At 43.0% G+C, this 18,215-nt stretch overlaps 1 protein-coding gene across 6 annotated transcripts in view; it reads left to right on the top strand.

Annotated features, from left to right (window-relative positions):
• Positions 1 to 18,215, top strand: part of GRK4 (G protein-coupled receptor kinase 4) — a 90,321-nt gene that overhangs the window by 30,343 nt on the left and 41,763 nt on the right. For 3 of the 6 annotated variants that reach the window (XM_087864329.1, XM_087864330.1, XM_087864331.1), the window contains 3 exons: positions 2,007 to 2,119; positions 11,665 to 11,742; positions 16,227 to 16,327. In XM_087864329.1, the coding sequence (XP_087720455.1) occupies positions 2,007 to 2,119; positions 11,665 to 11,742; positions 16,227 to 16,327 (292 nt within the window). The remainder of the gene's footprint in view (positions 1 to 2,006; positions 2,120 to 11,664; positions 11,743 to 16,226; positions 16,328 to 18,215) is intronic. The other 3 variants (XM_087864332.1, XM_087864333.1, XM_087864334.1) reach the window with 1 other exon arrangement.

Here is an 18,215-nt window from a genome sequence, read left to right as displayed (position 1 = left end):
TTTATATATAGGTGAATGGAAGGTAAAGTTTCTGAGTTCTTAAATTTTGGAAAATGTCCCTTTTTTTTTGACTTCTTGTTTGATAGTTACAGAATTGAATATTTCCACTTCCCTTGACCCCTGAACTTTGAAAACATTGGTGTACTAGTTTCTGGCTTTGCTAATACAGTGTCTCTGATGCTTTACGTGTCGTAGCTAATGTTTTGTTCTTTCTCAGAGGTTTCCTCGTTTCTCCTTACTGTTGGGAATGTCACCGGGATGCCTCTAGATGTGGGTCCGCTGTCATTAGTTATGTTTAGCACTCAGTGGGACTTCTAAATCTTTGGCCCCTCAGCCAGTCATTCTGATCATGACTGGGACAGCTCTCCCCCTCCCCCCTTGAGCTCTAGGTGTGTGGGCGCGTCTCCCTTAGGAAGTGCAGCTTGTCTCTAGGGTTTAAGCTGAGGGGTTCTTTAACAATCCAACCCACCAGCTTTCTCTCTTCCAGGTAATCCTCAAATTTCAAACTCCTGTGGTACCCTGTATTCGTTTTCCATGTTGGGTTTCCTTCTTTTTGTTGTGGCTTTGGTTTTTGTTGGCATTTTTGGTCATTTCCGTAGGAATCTGGGAGGAAAAAGTAGGCAGACCTGTAAGCTCCATTTGCAATCCTTAGCTGGAAACTAGGAACATTCCTGAACCCTTGAATTTGGGAGGAAAGTGTTAAAAATTCTCAGTATTATAAAAATGTCACTTTTTGACTGCCTGTGTCTTTTGATTTTTAAGTATAGCATCCCTAAAATAAAATGTGGTAGTAAAATTATACAAAGTAGATGGTAGAAATTTTCCAAAATTGTTGTTTGTTGAAACAAGCAATTATGTGCTGGCAACCAAAACATTTCTCTCCTTGCCTATTCTTTTCCATTTGCAAACTCAGCCACCTAAAGTAGGATTGTTTAGATTCTTAGAACTACTTGGCATGAATAAACCCTTTAACTGAGGAATTTGCTATGGCTTGCTTACTTCTCATGAATTTTATTTAATTGTTCAGTTTAGAGCCGCTCTAGGAGTCCTTCAGTATAATGTTCATTTCAGGTTCAGAGCCACTGCTCAAAGAGCAGCTGATTTTCTTGCTGATGTTTCAATTAACCTATTTCAAACAAAACATTTTTGTTTTATATCCCTCTTGATACTTTGACTAAATATTAGTGCCTTGTTCTCAAAACAATATCAGTGTGTGTGGTAAGGTTAAGGTATATAACATATTACCCACTGAAAAGAAAAAAAAAAAAACCCAAGAGCAGTTTAAAAATAATTAAGCATGTGTAAAGTTTGTAACTTGTAAAAGTATAGAAAGGTAGCAAAATGGAAAAGAATTTTAAAGAATGTGCTTGAGTCGATTCCCGTGGTGTATCTCACATAGGCGCAGTTTGTGCCAAACATGCTGGGGAGGATGGGCCTGTGGAAGGATGGAGCCAGATCTCTCGTCTGCCCTTCTCTTCCTCTGCTGTGATCTTGACTGTGCAGCCCCCAGGAATGCTGCTCCCCTGCACAATTCCTTTTGGAGGCAGGCAGGGACATTTCCAGTTATGCTTCACTCACCTTTATTTAGCAATTCTTCCAGCTCCTTTGGCTCTGTCCAGATACTATAAATATTCATGATGACCAGTCTACATTAGTAAACAAACAAGTAGTTTTTAAAAACCCCCACAAATAGTATTTTTTTTAAAAGATTTTATTTATTTATTTGACAGAGATAGAGACAGCCAGCGAGAGAGGGAACACAAGCAGGGGGAGTGGGAGAGGAAGAAGCAGGCTCCTAGCGGACGAGCCTGATGTGGGGCTCGATCCCACAACGCCGGGATCACGCCCTGAGCCGAAGGCAGACGCTTAACCGCTGTGCCACCCAGGCGCCCCCACAAATAGTATTTTTGACTTTTATTTTATCAGGTGCAAACAGCAGTTCAGAAAGCACTTTCTGAATTATAACGATCATATTGGTTTATTTCTTCTCCCCTTTCTTCACCCAGAAAAGGATTATAGCAGTCTTTGTGACAAGCAGCCAATAGGAAGACTTCTCTTCAGGGAATTCTGTGATACGCAACATGATCTAAAGGGATGCATTGAATTCCTGGATGCAGTGGTAAGCAGTTCATCTCAATGTTGGACTATCCAGTCTCGTGCTTCTGAAAATGAACAGACTAGATGTAAAAACTTAGATCTCTCTAAGTTAAGTAGACCTTGGACATGATGGTAAGAGTGGATAAACCAGTTGCTTGGTGTCATGTTACTTTGGTATGGAAATCCCTGTATAAGATTTCCCCTTATCTGCGGTTTTGCTTTCCATGGCTTCAGTTACCGGCAGTCAGCTGAAGTCCAGAAGCAGACGATCCTCCTTCCGACATGTGGTCAGTGCAGGCGCACTCGGGGATACTGCAGGGCCGGGCGCAGACCATGGCAATGAAGCGAATGTCGCGATGAAGCGAGTCAAATGAATTTTTTTGTTTCCCGTTGCACATAAAAGTTATGTCTACACTATACTGTAATCTATTAACTGTACAATAACATTGATCTAAAAAAACCAATGTTCACACCTTAATTAAAAAATACTCTGTTGTTGGAAAATGCTAAGCCTAGGCATCAGCGAGGCATCATCTTTTTTGGTAGTGGAGAGTCCTGCCTCGATGTTCATGGCTGCTGGCTGGTCGGGGTAAGGGTTGCTGAAGGTTGGGGTGTCTGTGGCAGTTTCTTAAAATAAGACAAGATAGAAGTTTGCAACATTGATTGATTCTTCCTTTCACTTGAACACTTAGAGGCCATTATAGGTTTTTTTTTTTTTTAAGATTTTATTTATGAGAGAGAGAGAGAAAGAACTCGAGCGTGAGTGGGGGGAGGGGGCAGAGGGAGAAGGAGACTCCCTGCTGAGCAGGGAGCCTGACATGGGGACATGGGGCTCAATTGATCCCAGGACCCCGGGATCACGACCTGAGCCCAAGGCAGACGCTTAACTGACCGAGCCACCCAGGTGCCCCTAGAGGCCATCATAGGGTTATTAATTGGCCTAATTTCAATATTGTGTCTTGATGAATTGGGAGGCCCTAGGCGAGGGAAAGAGAGGGGACAGGCTGGTCAGTGGAGCAGTCGGAACACACACAGCGTTTCTTATTGAAGTTCACTGCCGCGTATGAGTGCGTTTCAGGCAGCCCCAGACAGCCGCAAGTAACATCAAGAATCACTGATCACAGATCACCAGAACAAACATAACAATAACGAAAAGATTGAAATATTGGGAGAATTCCAAATTATGACACAGAGACATGACATAAGCAAGTGCTGTTGGAAAAATGGTGCCAAAGACGTGTTCGCCACGGTGTTGTACAGACCGTCCACTTGTAGAGGAACGCGTCGTCTGTGAAGTGCCGCGCAGCGAAGCTCAGTAGAATGAGGTGGGCCTGTTCTTTCAGATGAACACTGAGGCTCTTGCCCGTCCTCTGTGGACCTCCCAGCCCCTTCCCTCCGGTGCCTTTACTAGAATAAGGCAGGGCTTTGAAAGGAGTCTTTTTTTTTTTTTTTTTTGAAGCTAGAACGCTGGTGTAGTGGGGCAGGCCTCGTCAGTTCCAGGATAGAGTGCAGATATGTCTTAGTGTATCGGGTTATATTTGCCAAGCTGCTATATTTTAACACTTTAGGGATCTACAGTTCTTTATTTCAAAGTGGCTAAACTGCATTGTTAAAGCTCCTTCAGGGTTGGATCTTCTGATGGTGACATGAGACCTATTAATTGTTAGGTGACCGCTGGTCAACTGCAATGACAGGTTCTGTTCTGTGTTTTTTGTTTTTGACAGCAGCTGTGTGGGTTAATAAATCATGCCTAACTATGCCTTTTGTACAGTACTTGCTGCTTGGACTTGAACCTCGCAGGTTCTTGAAGCTTCAGGAGTGGAGAGAAGACTGTATCTTATCTATTTCCCTCATGGCACCCGGCATAATTGTCTGCTCTTTTCTACTTAGTGTTTGTTGACTGAATTAATGGAATCTTTGGCAATTAGTGTGCAGTGAGAGAAATAACCAATAGGAGACATTTATTAAGAGGTTTATTGCAGGGAGGAGGAGTTAAGATGGCAGAGGAGTAGGGGACTCCTTTTTCAGCCGGTCCCCTGAGTCGAGCTGGATAGGTACCAGACCAGCCTGAACATCCACGGAATCAGCCTGAGACACAGGAAGATACATCTGGATCTCTACAAATGAACATCTCCAGCGCTGAGTATTGAGGTACGAAGCAGGGAGCCGTGAAACCGCGCACAGATATCGGAAGATAAACGGAAGGGGAGGGAGCCGCCGCGTTCGGGCGCCGGGAAGCAGTAGCCACCTGCATGGGGGAGCGGGCGGACTCGCGGATGGCACCCGCGAGAAAACAGACTGTGACCGTGAGCGGGGAGCGCGCGCCACCAGACTTCTCACGGAACTCCGGTGCGCTCACTGGAACCAGACTGAGACTGGGAGCTCCGGGAGTGCGCGGGGGCGGCTGGCGGCTGGCAGTGTTAGAAACACAAAGGACAGAGACGCGCCGGCCCTGGAAGTGAGGGCTGGGACGCCGGGTGTGGGGCGCACATCCCGGGACGCTGCACGGTTGAGCAGCACCAACAGAAACAGAGTTCAAGTGGCCAGATCATCAGAGAACGGCCCGCGATCCCCTTTGTTCTGTGACAGAGGCTGAGATTCGGCCACTGCTGCTCTGTCTGTCAGAAAAGGCACAGCAAACCGCCAGGGAAAGCTGCCAGAGAACAAAAGCCTGGAAACACCGGCTCACAGGGTGCCCATCCCCATCCCCCCTCGCAGGAGACACGGAGACCCTACCCAAACAGGGTTGCTTGAGTATTGGCGCGGCAGGCCCCTCCCCCAGAAAGCAGGCTGAAAAATCAAAAAGCCCACATCCCTAAGATCCCTATAAAACAAGGGCGCACGACCTGGGTCCCGGTCAATAATTTGGGCTCTGGACAACCCCGCAACTTCTCCTCATCAGAATGACGAGAAGGAGAAATCCCCCCCCAGCGAAGAAAAGACAATGAGTCTGTGGCCTCTGCCACAGAACTAATGGATATGGATGTAACCACATTATCAGAAATGGAATTCAGAGTAACAATGGTCAAGGTGATGTGTAGACTTGAAAAAAGTATTAACGAAAATGTTAATGAGAATATAGAATTTCTAAGGGTGGAAATGAGAGCGAATCTGGCAGAAATTAAAAAATTCTATGAGCCAAATGCAGTCAAAACTAGAGGCTCTGACGGCCAGGGTAAATGAGGCAGAGGAATGTATTAGCGAATTGGAGGATGGGTTAGTAGAAGAAAAAACAAAAATAGAAGCTGGACTTAAAAAAATCCACCCCCATGAATGTAGGTTACGGGAGATTACTGACTCAATGAAACGATCCAATGTCAGAATCATCGGCATCCCCGAGGGGGTGGAGAAAAACAGAGGTCTAGAAGAGATATTTGAACAAATTGTAGCTGAAAACTTCCCTAATCTAGCAAGGGAAACAAACATTCGTGTCCATGAGGCAGAGAGGACCCCTCCCAAGCTCAATCACAACAAACCTACGCCACGTCTTAGTGCAATTTGCAAATATGAGATCCAAGCATACAGTATAGAAAGCGGCCAGGGCAAAGAAATTTCTCACGTACCAAGGCAAAGGTATCAGAATTACGTCAGACCTGTCTACACAGACCTGGAATGAGAGAAAGGGTTGGGGGGGGGCATTTTTAAAACTCTTTCAGAGAAAAACATGCAACCAAGGATCCTCTATCCAGCAAGGCTGTCGTTCAGAATTGATGGAGAAATAAAGACCTTCCAGAATCGCCAGTCATTAACCAATTTCGTAACCATGAAACCAGCCCTACAGGAGGTATTACGGGGGGTTCTATAAAGGTAAAAAGGCCCCAACAGTGATACAGGACAGAAAGTCACAACCGATACAAACAAAGACTTTACTGGCAACATGGCATCATTAAAATCATATCTCTCAGTATTCAGTCTCAATGTGAATGGCTTAAATGCTCCCATAAAATGACACAGGGTTGCAGATTGGATAAAAAGAAATGACCCATCCATTTGCTGTCTACAAGAGACTCATTTTGAACCCAAAGATGCATTCAGACTGAGAGTAAAGGGATGGAATACCATCTTTCATGCAAATGGACCTCTAAAGAAAGCTGGGGTAGCAATTCTCATATCAGATAGATTGGATTTTAAACCAAAGACTATAGTTAGAGACACAGAAGGGCACTATATTATTCTTAAAGGATGTATCCAACAAGTGGATATGACAATTATAAATATATATGCCCCCAACAGGGGAGCAGCAAGATACACAAGCCAACCCTTAACCAGAATAAAGAGACATATAGATAAAAATACATTAATAGTAGGGGACCTCAACACTCCACTATCAGAAATAGACAGAACACCCTGGCAAAAACTAAGCAAAGAATCAAAGGCTTTGAATGCCATACTCGACAAGTTGGACCTCATAGATATATATAGAACACTACACCCCAGAACCAAAGAATACTCATTCTATTCTAATGCCCATGGAACATTCTCAAGAATAGACCATGTTCTGGGACACAAAACAGGTCTCAACCGATACCAAAAGATTGAAATTATCCCCTGCATATTCTCAGACCACAACGCTCTGAAATTGGAACTCAACCACAAGGAAAAATTTGGAAGAAACTCAAACACTTGGAGACTAAGAACCATCCTGCTCAGGAATGACTTGATAAACCAGGAAATCAAAAATCAATTTAAACAATTTATGGAGACCAACGAGAATGAAAACACAACAGTCCAAAACCTATGGGATACTGCAAAGGCAGTCCTAAGGGGGAAATACATAGCCATCCAAGCCTCACTCAAAAGAATAGAAAAATCTAAAATGCAGTTTTTATATTCTCACCTCAAGAAGCTGGAACAGCAACAGAGGGACAGGCCTAATCCACTCACGAGGAAGCAGTTGACCAAGATTAGAGCAGAAATCAATGAATTAGAAACCAGAAGTACAGTAGAGCAGATCAATAGGACTAGAAGCTGGTTCTTTGAGAGAATCAATAAAATTCACAGACCACTGGCAAGACTTATCCAAAAGAAAAGAGAAAGGACCCAAATTAATAAAATTATGAATGAAGAAAAGGAGAGGTCACGACCAACACCAATGAAATTGGAAGGATTATTAGAAACTTTTATCAACAGCTTTATGCCAATAAATTAAGCAATCTGGAAGAGATGGAGGCCTTCCTGGAAACCTATAAACTACCAAGACTGAAACAGGAAGAAATTGATTTCTTAAACAGGCCAATTAATTATGAAGAGATTGAGTCAGTGATAAACAACCTTCCAAATAACAAAACTCCAGGCCTGGACGGTTTTCCTGGGGAATTCTACCAAACATTCAAAGAAGAAATAATACCTATTCTCCTAAAGCTATTTCAAAAAATAGAAACAGAAGGGAAGCTACCAAACTCATTCTATGAGGCCAATATTACCTTGATCCCCAAACCAGGGGAAGACCCCAACAAAAAAGGAGAATTATAGACCGATTTCCCTAATGAATATGGACGCCAAAACCCTCAACAAGATCCTGGCTAATAGAATCCAACAGTACCTTAAAAGGATTATCCATCATGACCAAGTGGGATTCATACCTGGGATGCAAGCGTGGTTCAACATTCGCAAATCGATCAGCGTGATACATCATATCAACAAGAAAAGACTCAGGAACCATATGATCCTCTCAATTGATGCAGAAAAAGCATTTGAAAATACAGCATCCTTTCCTGATTAAAACCCTTCAGAGTGTAGGAATAGAGGGTACATTTCTCAATCTGATAAAAGCCATCTATGAAAAGCCTACAGCAAATATTATTCTCAATGGGGAGAAGCTGGAAGCCTTTCCCTTAAGATCAGGAACACGACAAGGATGCCCACTCTCACCACTATTATTCAACGTAGTACTAGAAGTCCTTGCAACAGCAATCAGACAACAAAAAGGGATCAAAGGTATCCAAATCGGCAAAGAAGAAGTCAAACTGTCTCTCTTCGCAGATGACATGATACTCTATATGGAAAACCCAAAAGAAGCCACTCCCAAACTATTAGAAGTTATAGAGCAATTCAGTAATGTGGCGGGATACAAAAATCAATGCTCAGAAATCAGTTGCATTTCTATACACGAATGATGAGACTGAAGAAAGAGAAATTAGGGAATCCATCCCATTTACAATAGCACCAAAACCATACGTTACCTTGGAATTAACTTAACCAGAGACATAAAGGATCTATATTCAAGAAACTATAAATCACCCTTGAAAGACATTGAAGAAGACACAAAAAGATGGAAAAATATTCCATGTTCATGGATCAGAAGAATTAACATAGTTAAAATGTCCATGCTACCCAGAGCAATCTACAGTTTCGATGCTATCCCGATCAAAATACCTAGGACATTTTTCAAAGAACTGGAACAAATAGTCCTTAAATTTGTATGGAAACAGAAAAGGCCCCGAATCTCCAAGGAACTGTTGAAAAGGAAAAACAAAGCTGGGAGCATCACAATGCCAGATTTCGAGCTGTACTACAAAGCTGTGATCACAAAGACAGCATGGTACTGGCACAAAAACAGACACATAGACCAATGGAACAGAATGGAGAACCCAGAAATGGACCCTCGGCTCTTTGGGCAACTAATCTTTGATAAAGCAGGGAAAAACATCCGGTGGAAAAAAGACAGTCTCTTCAATAAATGGTGCTGGGAAAATTGGACAGCTACATGCAAAAGAATGAAACTTGACCACTCTCTCACACCATACACAAAAATAAACTCCAAATGGATGAAAGACCTCGATGTGAGACAGGAATCCATCAAAATCCTAGAGGAGAACATAGGCAGCAACCTATACGACATCGGTCAAAGCAGCCTTTTTCATGACACATCTCCAAAGGCAAGAGAAACAAAAGATAAAATGAACTTGTGGGACTTCATCAAGATAAAAAGCTTCTGCACAGCCAAGGAAACAGTCAAAAAAACTAAGAGGCAGCCCACGGAATGGGAGAATATATTTGCAAATGACACTACAGATAAAAGACTGGTATCCAAGATCTACAAAGAACTTCTCAAACTCAATATGCAAGAAACAAATAAACAAATCATAAAATGGGCAGAAGATATGAACAGACACTTTTCCAATGAAGACATACAAATGACTAACAGACACATGAAAAAATGTTCAAAATCATTAGCCGTCAGGGAAATTCAAATCAAAACCACACTGAGATACCACCTTACGCCAGTTAGAATGGCAAAAATAGACAAGGCAAGAAACAATAATTGTTGGAGAGGATGTGGAGAAAGGGGATCCCTCCTACATTGTTGGTGGGAATGCAAGTTGGTACAGCCACTCTGGAAAACAGTGTGGAGGTTCCTTAAAAAGGTAAAACTTGAGCTACCCTATGACCCAGCCATTGCACTACTGGGTATTTACCCCAATGATACAGACGTAGTGAAGAGAAGGGCCATATGCACCGCAACGTTCATAGCAGCATTGTCCACAACAGCCAAAGCGTGGAAGGAACCGAGATGCCCTTTAACAGATGACTGGATTAAGAAGTTGTGGTCCATATATACAATGGGATATTACTCAGCTATCAGAAAGAATGAATTCTCAACATTTGCTGCAACATGGACGGCACTGGAGGAGATAATGCTAAGTGAAATAAGTCAAGCAGAGAAAGACAATTATCATATGATTTCTCTCATCTATGGAACATAAGAACTAGGAAGATCGGTAGGGGAAGAAAGGGATAAAGAAAGGGGGGGGTAATCAGAAGGGGGAATGAAGCATGAGAGACTATGGACTATGAGAAACAAACTGAGGGCCTCAGAGGGGAGGGGTGGTGGGGGAATGGGATAGACCAGTGATGGGTAGTAAGGAGGGCACGTACTACGTGCAACGTACTACGCAACTAATGAATCATCGAGGCTTACATCGGAAACCGGGGATGTACTGTATGGTGACTAACATAATATAATAAAAAAAACATTAAAAAAAAGAGGTTTATTGCAAGGAATTGGCTTACATGACTGTGAGGTCTGGTTAGTGGAGTCTCAAATCTATAGGACAGGAGTGAATCCTCCAAAAATGGGAGTGAAGCTGCTGTCCTCAGGTAGAATTCCTTCAGGAAGGGGCGCCTGGGTGGCACCGCGGTTAAGCGTCTGCCTCTGGCTCAGGGCGTGATCCCGGTGTTACGGGATTGAGCCCCACGTCAGGCTCCTCCGCTATGAGCCTGCTTCTTCCTCTCCCACTCCCCCTGCTTGTGTTCCCTCTCTCGCTGGCTGTCTCTATCTCTGTCAAATAAATAAATAAAATCTTTAAAAAAAAAAAAAAAGGATTCCTTCAGGAAGCCTCAGCTCTGGTTTTAATGCCTTTCAGCTGATTGAATCAGGCCCACCCAGATTCTCTAAAACAATCTCTTTTACTTAAAGTCAGCTGGTAAAGACTTTAATCGCACCCACGAATGCCAGCACAGCAATGACTAGATTAGTATTTGAACATCTGGACGTTGTTCCTGCCAGGTTGGTGTGTGGAAAGACATCACAAAATCCCAGTGCTTTCTTTTCCGCTGATTGCCTGCCATCCAGCATCCAGAATGTAAGCCAGAAGGTTCTCTAAGTCAGCGGGGTCTAGTTACTAGTCAGGGTGAATAGAGTGCCCTTGAAAACAGAGCATGATGCTGGGTCTGACTGGGTGGTCAGCCTGACGGCCGTGGCTCCTATACTGGGTCCTTGGAGGGTGCAGAATCAAGTATGAGGTCCGACTCCTGCCCACAAGGACTGTATGTGTTCAGCAGTACATGAACTTCCTTCAGTCTTGGTTTCCTCAATAACCTCTCCCAGCCCATCTGGCTATTAGCTTCACGGCTCTTCTCAGGCCCCGACCTGCAGGATCCAGTAGTTTCACTGAGGCCTCCTTGTGCCTGAGCCTCCAAGTCTGTTGACATTGTGGAGTAGCCTTTGCTTGAGGCTGTTAGCCTCTTAGACAGGCTTTTATGGTCTCTCCTCTGGTTTTCTCTGCTATCTTTCTTTTCAGTTTTTTCCTTGCTTATCCTTTGTAGAGGTTTAGATATTGATCAAGTTCTGCCTTGACCCTTCCTCTGGTTTCTGGCCTACTGGTGGTATCCTCTCTTACCGTCCCCTGCCTGAGCCCGGCGTAGGGATGTCTCCTGCTTTGGTGTCGCCAACTCTGACTTCTCTGGGAGCTCTGTGCTCAGGTTGGCCACGTGCTGCTTGGACAGTTCTAAAATGCTGTTGCCTAGAGCAACGTAAGCTGTTTATTTGGTTCTATTTCATTCGGCCACATGGAAGGGCTGAGAGTGCGATAGGACAGAGCTGGAGCACGGTGACCTGTTGCTCTACTGCGTTACTCACCCTTCAGAGAAAACGTTTTTTTCCCTTCATTGCCATTAGTTTTCCAAAGAAGAGCTGCAGATACTTGATCAATGTCAAATCAGTTAGAGCTACGCTGTGGTTTTTAGGGTACCCAGCCAATTCCGTCTGTCAGAGAATTTGAAACACTGTGACGTCAGTGGAGAAGCTCTTCTACCATTACTCTCTGTTCTCCTCTCTACCGTCAGGCAGAATATGAAGTGGCCGCTGACGAGAACCGAAGAAGCTGTGGACTGCAAATCTTTGACACGTTCTTCGGTGCTGAGGTGTGTTTTCTTCCTTAGATGCAAAGATTTGTTAATGCTTACTTAAATAATTAGAGTCCATAGCCCTTCTTACTTAGTTGGATAAGATACAACAAGTATGTCAAAATCTTTAATTTCTTACAGATATTCGTCTTCTGTATTTTCTTTTGAGTCGGTGAGGAAATTAACAAATCTCTTAGAAAATTAATTCAAAGAATTTAAAAGTTGCTATGTTTCCTCAAAGAGAATACAGTATTAGAGAATTTATTTGACTGAAAATAACATTTTTTTCCTAACAGCTTTAATGAGTCTTAGGTTTTATGCTTTTTCATTCAGTAGATTCTAACAGTTTAGTGTGTCCCTGACATTAGAGCTGCAACCTGCTTCCCTCCACATGACTTCTTTTTGTAGGCTGTTAGAAGTCCTAAACCCCGGTCAGGCCCCTGTATTGTAGGGTTGGAGGAGAACAGTAACAAGGATAGCTAACACTTGGTGAATACAGCTCTAAGCCATGTACATGTAACGAGTTGTTACAACAGTCCTATGAGGTGGGTACCTTATGTCTATTTTCATATGGTAAGACTGAAAATCAGAGTGGTTAAGTGGCTCACCAAAGGTTACACAGCTTGTTAAGTGCCGGAGCCAGGAATCAAACATGGAGAGACTGGGGTTGGAGAATAGTGTAGTGAGAATGAGTTCAAGATGTTCAGATTCTGAGCCATCAAGTAGGGGAAGCTCACTGGTGCATCTGTGTTCATCACAGATATTGGCCTGTAGTTCTCTTTTTTGTGGTGTCTTTATCTGGTTTTGGTATCCGGGTAATGCTGGCCTCATAGAACGAATTTGGAAGTTTTCCTTCCTTTTCTATTTTTTGAAATAGTTTGAAAGGAATAGGTATTAACTCTTCTTTAAATGTTTGGTAGAATTCACCTGTGAAACCATCTGGTCCTGGACTTTTGTTTGTTGGGAGGTGTTGTTTCTTTTTCTTTCTTTTTTTTTTTTTTTAATGGATTCAATTTCTTTGCTGGTAATTGGTCTGTTCAGATTTTCTATTTCTCCCTGTTTCAGTTTTGGTAGTTTGTATGTTTTTTGGAATTTATCCATTTCTTCTATGTTGTCCAATTTGTTGGCATATAGTTTTTGATAATATTCTCTTATAATTGTTTGTACTTCTGTGGTGTTGGTATTTCTCCTCTCTCATTTGTGATTTTATTTATTTGGATCCTTTATCCATTTTTCCTTGATGAGTCTGGCTAGGGGTTGATCCATTTTATTGATTTTCTTTCAAAGAACCAGCTCGTGGTTTCATTGATCTGTTCTATTGGTTGTTTAGTTTCTATATCATTTATTTCTGCTCTAATATTTATTATTTCCTTCTTTCTGTTGGTTTTAGGTTTTCTTTGTTGTTCTTTTTCCAGCTCCTTTAGACATCAGGTTAGGTTATTTATCTGAGATTTTTCTTGCTTTTTGAAGTAGGCCTGTATTGTTATAAACTTTCCTCTTACAGCTACTTTTGCTGTATCCCAAGGCTTTGAACCATTGTGTTTTCATTTGCATTTGTTTCCATGTACTTTTTTATTTCATCTTTTATTTCCTTGTTGACCCACTCATTGTTTAGTAGCATAGTATTTAATTTAACCTCCTTGTATTAGTGGTCTTTCCAGATTTTTTCTTGTAGTTGACTTCTAATTTCATGGTGTTGTGTCAGAAAAGATACACAGTATGACTTCGATCTTTTTAAATTTGTTAAGGCTTTTTGTGGCCTGATATGTGATCTATTCTGGAGAATGTTCCATGTGCGCTTGAAAAGAATGTGTATTCTGCTGTTTGAGGATAGAATCTTCTGAATATATCTGTTAAATCCATCTGGTCCAATGTGTCATTCAAAGCCATTGTTTCCTTATTGATTTTCTGTTTGGATGATCTGTCCATTGATGTGAGTGGGGGGGTTAAAGCTCCCTAATATTATTGTATTATTATTGTTTATGTTTGTTATTACTTTATGTTTGTTATTATGTTTGTTATTAACTGTTTTATGTATTTGGGTGCTTCCAGGTTGGATGCATAGATATGTACAGTTGTTATATCTTCCTGTAGGATATTATATAATGTCTTTCTTTGTTGCTTAGTATAGTCTTTGTTTTAAAGTCTGTTTTGTCTGATATAAGTATTGCTACTCTGGCTTTCTTTTGACAAGCATTAGCATAATAGATATTTCTCCATCCCCTCACTTTCAATCTGCTGGTGTCTTTAGGTCTAAAATGAGTCCCTTGCAGGCAGCATATAGATGGGTCTTCTTTTCTTATCCATTCTGTCACCTATGTCTTTTGATTGGAGCATTTAATGCACTTACATTCTAAGTAATTGTTGATAGATATGCATTTATTGCCATTTTATTACTTGTTCTGTGGTTGTTTCTGAAGATTTTCTCTCATCTTTTTTTGTCTTTCTCTCTTTCATGGTTTGCTGTTTTCCTTGGTGATATATTTGAATTTATTTCTCTCTATTCTTTGCGTATTTATTAGTGGCTTTCGATTTGTGGTTACTGTTAGGTTGATACATAACATCTTCTGCATGTAGCAGTCTCTACTGAGTTGATGGCCATTTAAGTTTGAACCCATTCTTTACTCCTTTCCTTCCCACATTTTGGGTATATGGTGTCATATTTTATATCCTTTTATTTTGTTCCTTGACCGTTTTTTACAGAAATATTCATTTTTACTGCTTTTGTATTTCCTCCTTTCATACTGTCATTTTTGGTCTTTCCTTACCACTCAGAGTCCCCTTTAATATTTCTTGCAGGGCTGGTTTCGTGATGTGAGCTCCTTTAGTTTTGTTTGCCTGGGAAACTATATATATCTCCTTCTTTTTTATTTTTTAGGAAGTATTTTATTTATTTATTTGAGAGAGAGAGAACACAAGGGGGGAGGTGGGGGTGGGGAGGGGTGGAGGGAGAAGCTGACGCCTCGCAGAGCAGGGAACCTGACATGGGGCTCGATCCCGGGACCCTGAGATCGTGACCTGAGCCAAAGGCAGACATAGTATAGATGGGAAAATGCCTCACTTCTGTTAGATCATTTAAATGACACCTATTAATCATTATTAATTATAACAAATTGTTCATTTTTTTTTAAAATGGGAATTTTCTATATTGTATATTTCTATCACTAGTTCAGCTTTGATGAAAGTGTTTCTTTGATTTGTAGAAAACACAGTTTTGCTCTGCTAACTCAGCCAAACCACTGCCAGAAATCAGTCTAGGATGCATTTCTCATGTCTAGTGACAAATTAAATGTATAATTGAATATGATCCGGGTATCTTTTTCAATAAATCTGGACAATAGTTTTGTTATATGTTTTCTTTCTCCAGAATTCTCTAGTTGAGGGTTAAGAGAATGGGGAGCTGGTGAGTAGGGACATATTAATGAGAATGTAAAAGGGGAGAGCCTTCTTGGAGGTCGGCTTCGGAACAAATATCAATGTTTAAGAGACACATTCCCTTTGAGCTAGACTTCTACTTCTGGGTGTCTGTCTTGTAAACACACGGTGGTACAAAGACGTTCATGCAGTGATACGTACAGTGGGGACACGGCAGCTGGAGCGTGTAAGAAGGACAGATAAACACACGCCCTGGAAAACCGTGCAGTCTCCAAGAAAATACACCAGCTCTCTAGGTAGCAGCACATATTTTCAAAACTACGTATGTATTTTCATCCCATTTGTATGAGAAAAAGTTGTGTATTTCTGAGGGCTTGTGCGCATTATATGTGTGTACATTTTTAATTGTGGCAAAAAAGACAAAATCGATCATCGTAGCCATTTCTAAGTGCACAGTTGGGTAGCATTACAGGTACTGACATTGTGGGCAGCCTGCACGGCCATCCACCTCCTGAACTGTCTTTATCCTGCAGATCTGAGACTCTGTCCCCATTAAACACAGCTCCCACCTTCCCCTCCCCCAGGCCCTTGGCAACCACCATTCCACGTTCCGTCTCTAGTATTCTGACCGTTTCAGGGACCTCATAGAAGTGGGATCATACAGTCTTTGTCCTTTTGTGACTGGCTCATGTCACTGAGCATAATGTCCTCACGGTTCATCATGTGGTAGCAGGTGTCAGAACGTCCTTCCTCTTTGAAGCTGAATAACACTCCCCTGCATGGATGGACCACGGTGTTTACCCATCCGTCTGTCAGTGGACCCTCAGGTCGCTCCCACCTTTTGGATATTGTGAACACTGCTGCTGTGAACACAGTGTACAGATACCTGCCAGAAACCTTGCTTTTTGCTCTGATTTGATTTGCTTAGGAAAAGATCTGAAAAGGTGGACAACACAGTGAACTCTGGAAAATGACACCGGGGTGGCGGGTGAAAGTGACACTTTGACTCATTATTTCATACACTTGATGTTGTACTTTTTTGTAGAGTAAGCATTAGGTTCTGTTTACAGTAGGTAAATTATGACATCACTAATTGTTATGCATTTGGTTTGTGCTGTACTAAAAAGCCGGCAGCCCCTTTACCAGAAATACCTTCCCGTGTTTTGAGAGAATGTCGGTTAAGACTGAAGCAGAGCCCCGGCAAGGACGTCTTTGAGGAATGCACCAGGTAAGCGGCCGCCGCCACCCTGCACAGACTGCACATGGCTGGCCCCAGACGGGGGCTTACGCTGCTCTCTCTGCATGACACCCACTCTTACTGCAGGACTTTGCAAATTAAAGTGGTCACTTTCACTAGAAAGAGGTTCACGAAGGGTGATAATTTTACAGATGGAAGGGACACACTGAAATGAGTCACATCCCTGGCCCCTCCGTTCAGCCTTCTAAAATGCGTGTGTCTGAGATGAAAAGATTCCCATAAAATGTTGTTGTTTTTTAAAGCCCTGGGCACTTGTTGAAAATATCTTTTCTCTAGATGTTTGCGATACAGACAGGAAAATTCTAAGGGAAAGCACTTTGAGTAAATCTGGCTCCTGATGTACACAGGGAGAAAGAATGGTTTCTGGACTGATCTGGCTCAGAACACGGAGTCCTCTGTCCAGTCATGCAGCATTCAGGTGTCGTTTATCCTAAGATCCGTTCAACAGAGGCTGGTTGAGTGCCGGCTCTGTGTCAGGTGCTGTGTCCATTTCCTGGGGTGGCCATCACAAAGTTCCACAAACTTAGGTGGCATAAAACAGCAGAAATTGATTCTCTGGGCGCCTGGGTGGCTCAGTCGGTAAAGCATCTGCCTTTGGCTCAGGCCGTAATCCCGGGCTCCTGGGATCGAGTCTCGCTTCAGGCTCCCTGCTCAGTGGGGAACCTGCTTCTCCCTCTCATGGTGACAACAGTGATAAACGCTTATGGATGCATCACTCCTCCCAGTAACCCCATGAAGTGGGCACGACCGTTGTCCTTTTTTACAGCTTGGGGGATGGAGGCCAGAGAGGTTTGGTAATGTGCCCCAGGCCCCTGGCCAGTGAGAGGCAGGTTGCTTGAGGACAGAGCAGCCAGCACCCTCGCATGGATGCATTCCCCAAGAAGGGCAGTCAGCAACCTGGTGTGTATGCAACTTTTGCAAAGATCCCGATTTTAAACTGATCACTTTTCGGTTCCATTTTCATTTTGCAGAAACTACTAGAAAAAAACCCTGAGAATTAATTCCTAAGTAGTCACTTCAGATGTTGTGTTTTTCCTTTCTCAGATTTTTATGTTAACTTGTAGACACAGAGAAGAACACAGATCCCATTAGGCTCTAGTGGTGGCATCTCCTAGTGGTGGCATCTGTGTGATGGGTACACAGTGTGGGTGTAGGCCTGTCTGGCACCAGCACCTCAGCTCAGCCCCTCTCTTGCTTGCAATGGTGGGCACTGGCAACTGGGAGAACAAGGTTGTAGAATAGTCGGTCACTCTGTGCCGCCCAAAGTACTCCTTTGTGACTTAGAATTACCAAATAACTACGTTTTGTTTCTGAGGTAAGTGTTTCAGCAACTGTGAAGTGGAGGTTTGTCCCCTGTGCTCTGAGACAGGGCACCAGCAGCCAGGCCGGCCCCGTGCCACATCTCAGGTCGTGCTCAGTCAGCTCTGCATAGCTGTGCCTCCAGCCAGCGCACTGCCTCTTTCGTGTGCAACGTGCGGTAACACTGCCCCGTCCATGTTTCCTGAGGATGACGGGAGTAGGACAGAGCCTCAGTGACGCCATCCTGGGCTGAGGGTCTGGCCCAGTCCGGGGAAGACGCACTAGAGACAAAAGCAGGATGGAAGGCTCCACTTCTACACTCCGTAGCCTCACCAAGTGGTGCCACGGAGACAAGGGGACAGCCACAGGTTGGAGACAGTCCCCTGTGCTGACACACTCACAGACAGCAGAGCAGGACCTCCTCCAGGAGCAACTTCATGGGGGCAAGGCAGGCCATCTGTCATTGGCCTTTTCAAGGTCCCTCTCAGAAGCACATTGTCTCAGTCTGTCTGGCTGCAATAACAGATACCACAGCCCGGAAGTCATCTCTTTCCCATAG

This window comes from Ursus americanus, chromosome 8 (genome assembly GCF_024610735.1).
Source record: "Ursus americanus isolate L20-20 chromosome 8, mUrsAme1.1.p, whole genome shotgun sequence".
Taxonomy (NCBI): domain Eukaryota; kingdom Metazoa; phylum Chordata; class Mammalia; order Carnivora; family Ursidae; genus Ursus; species Ursus americanus.
Note: the sequence above shows the minus strand (reverse complement) of the source record. Positions and strands in the feature narration are given on the sequence as shown.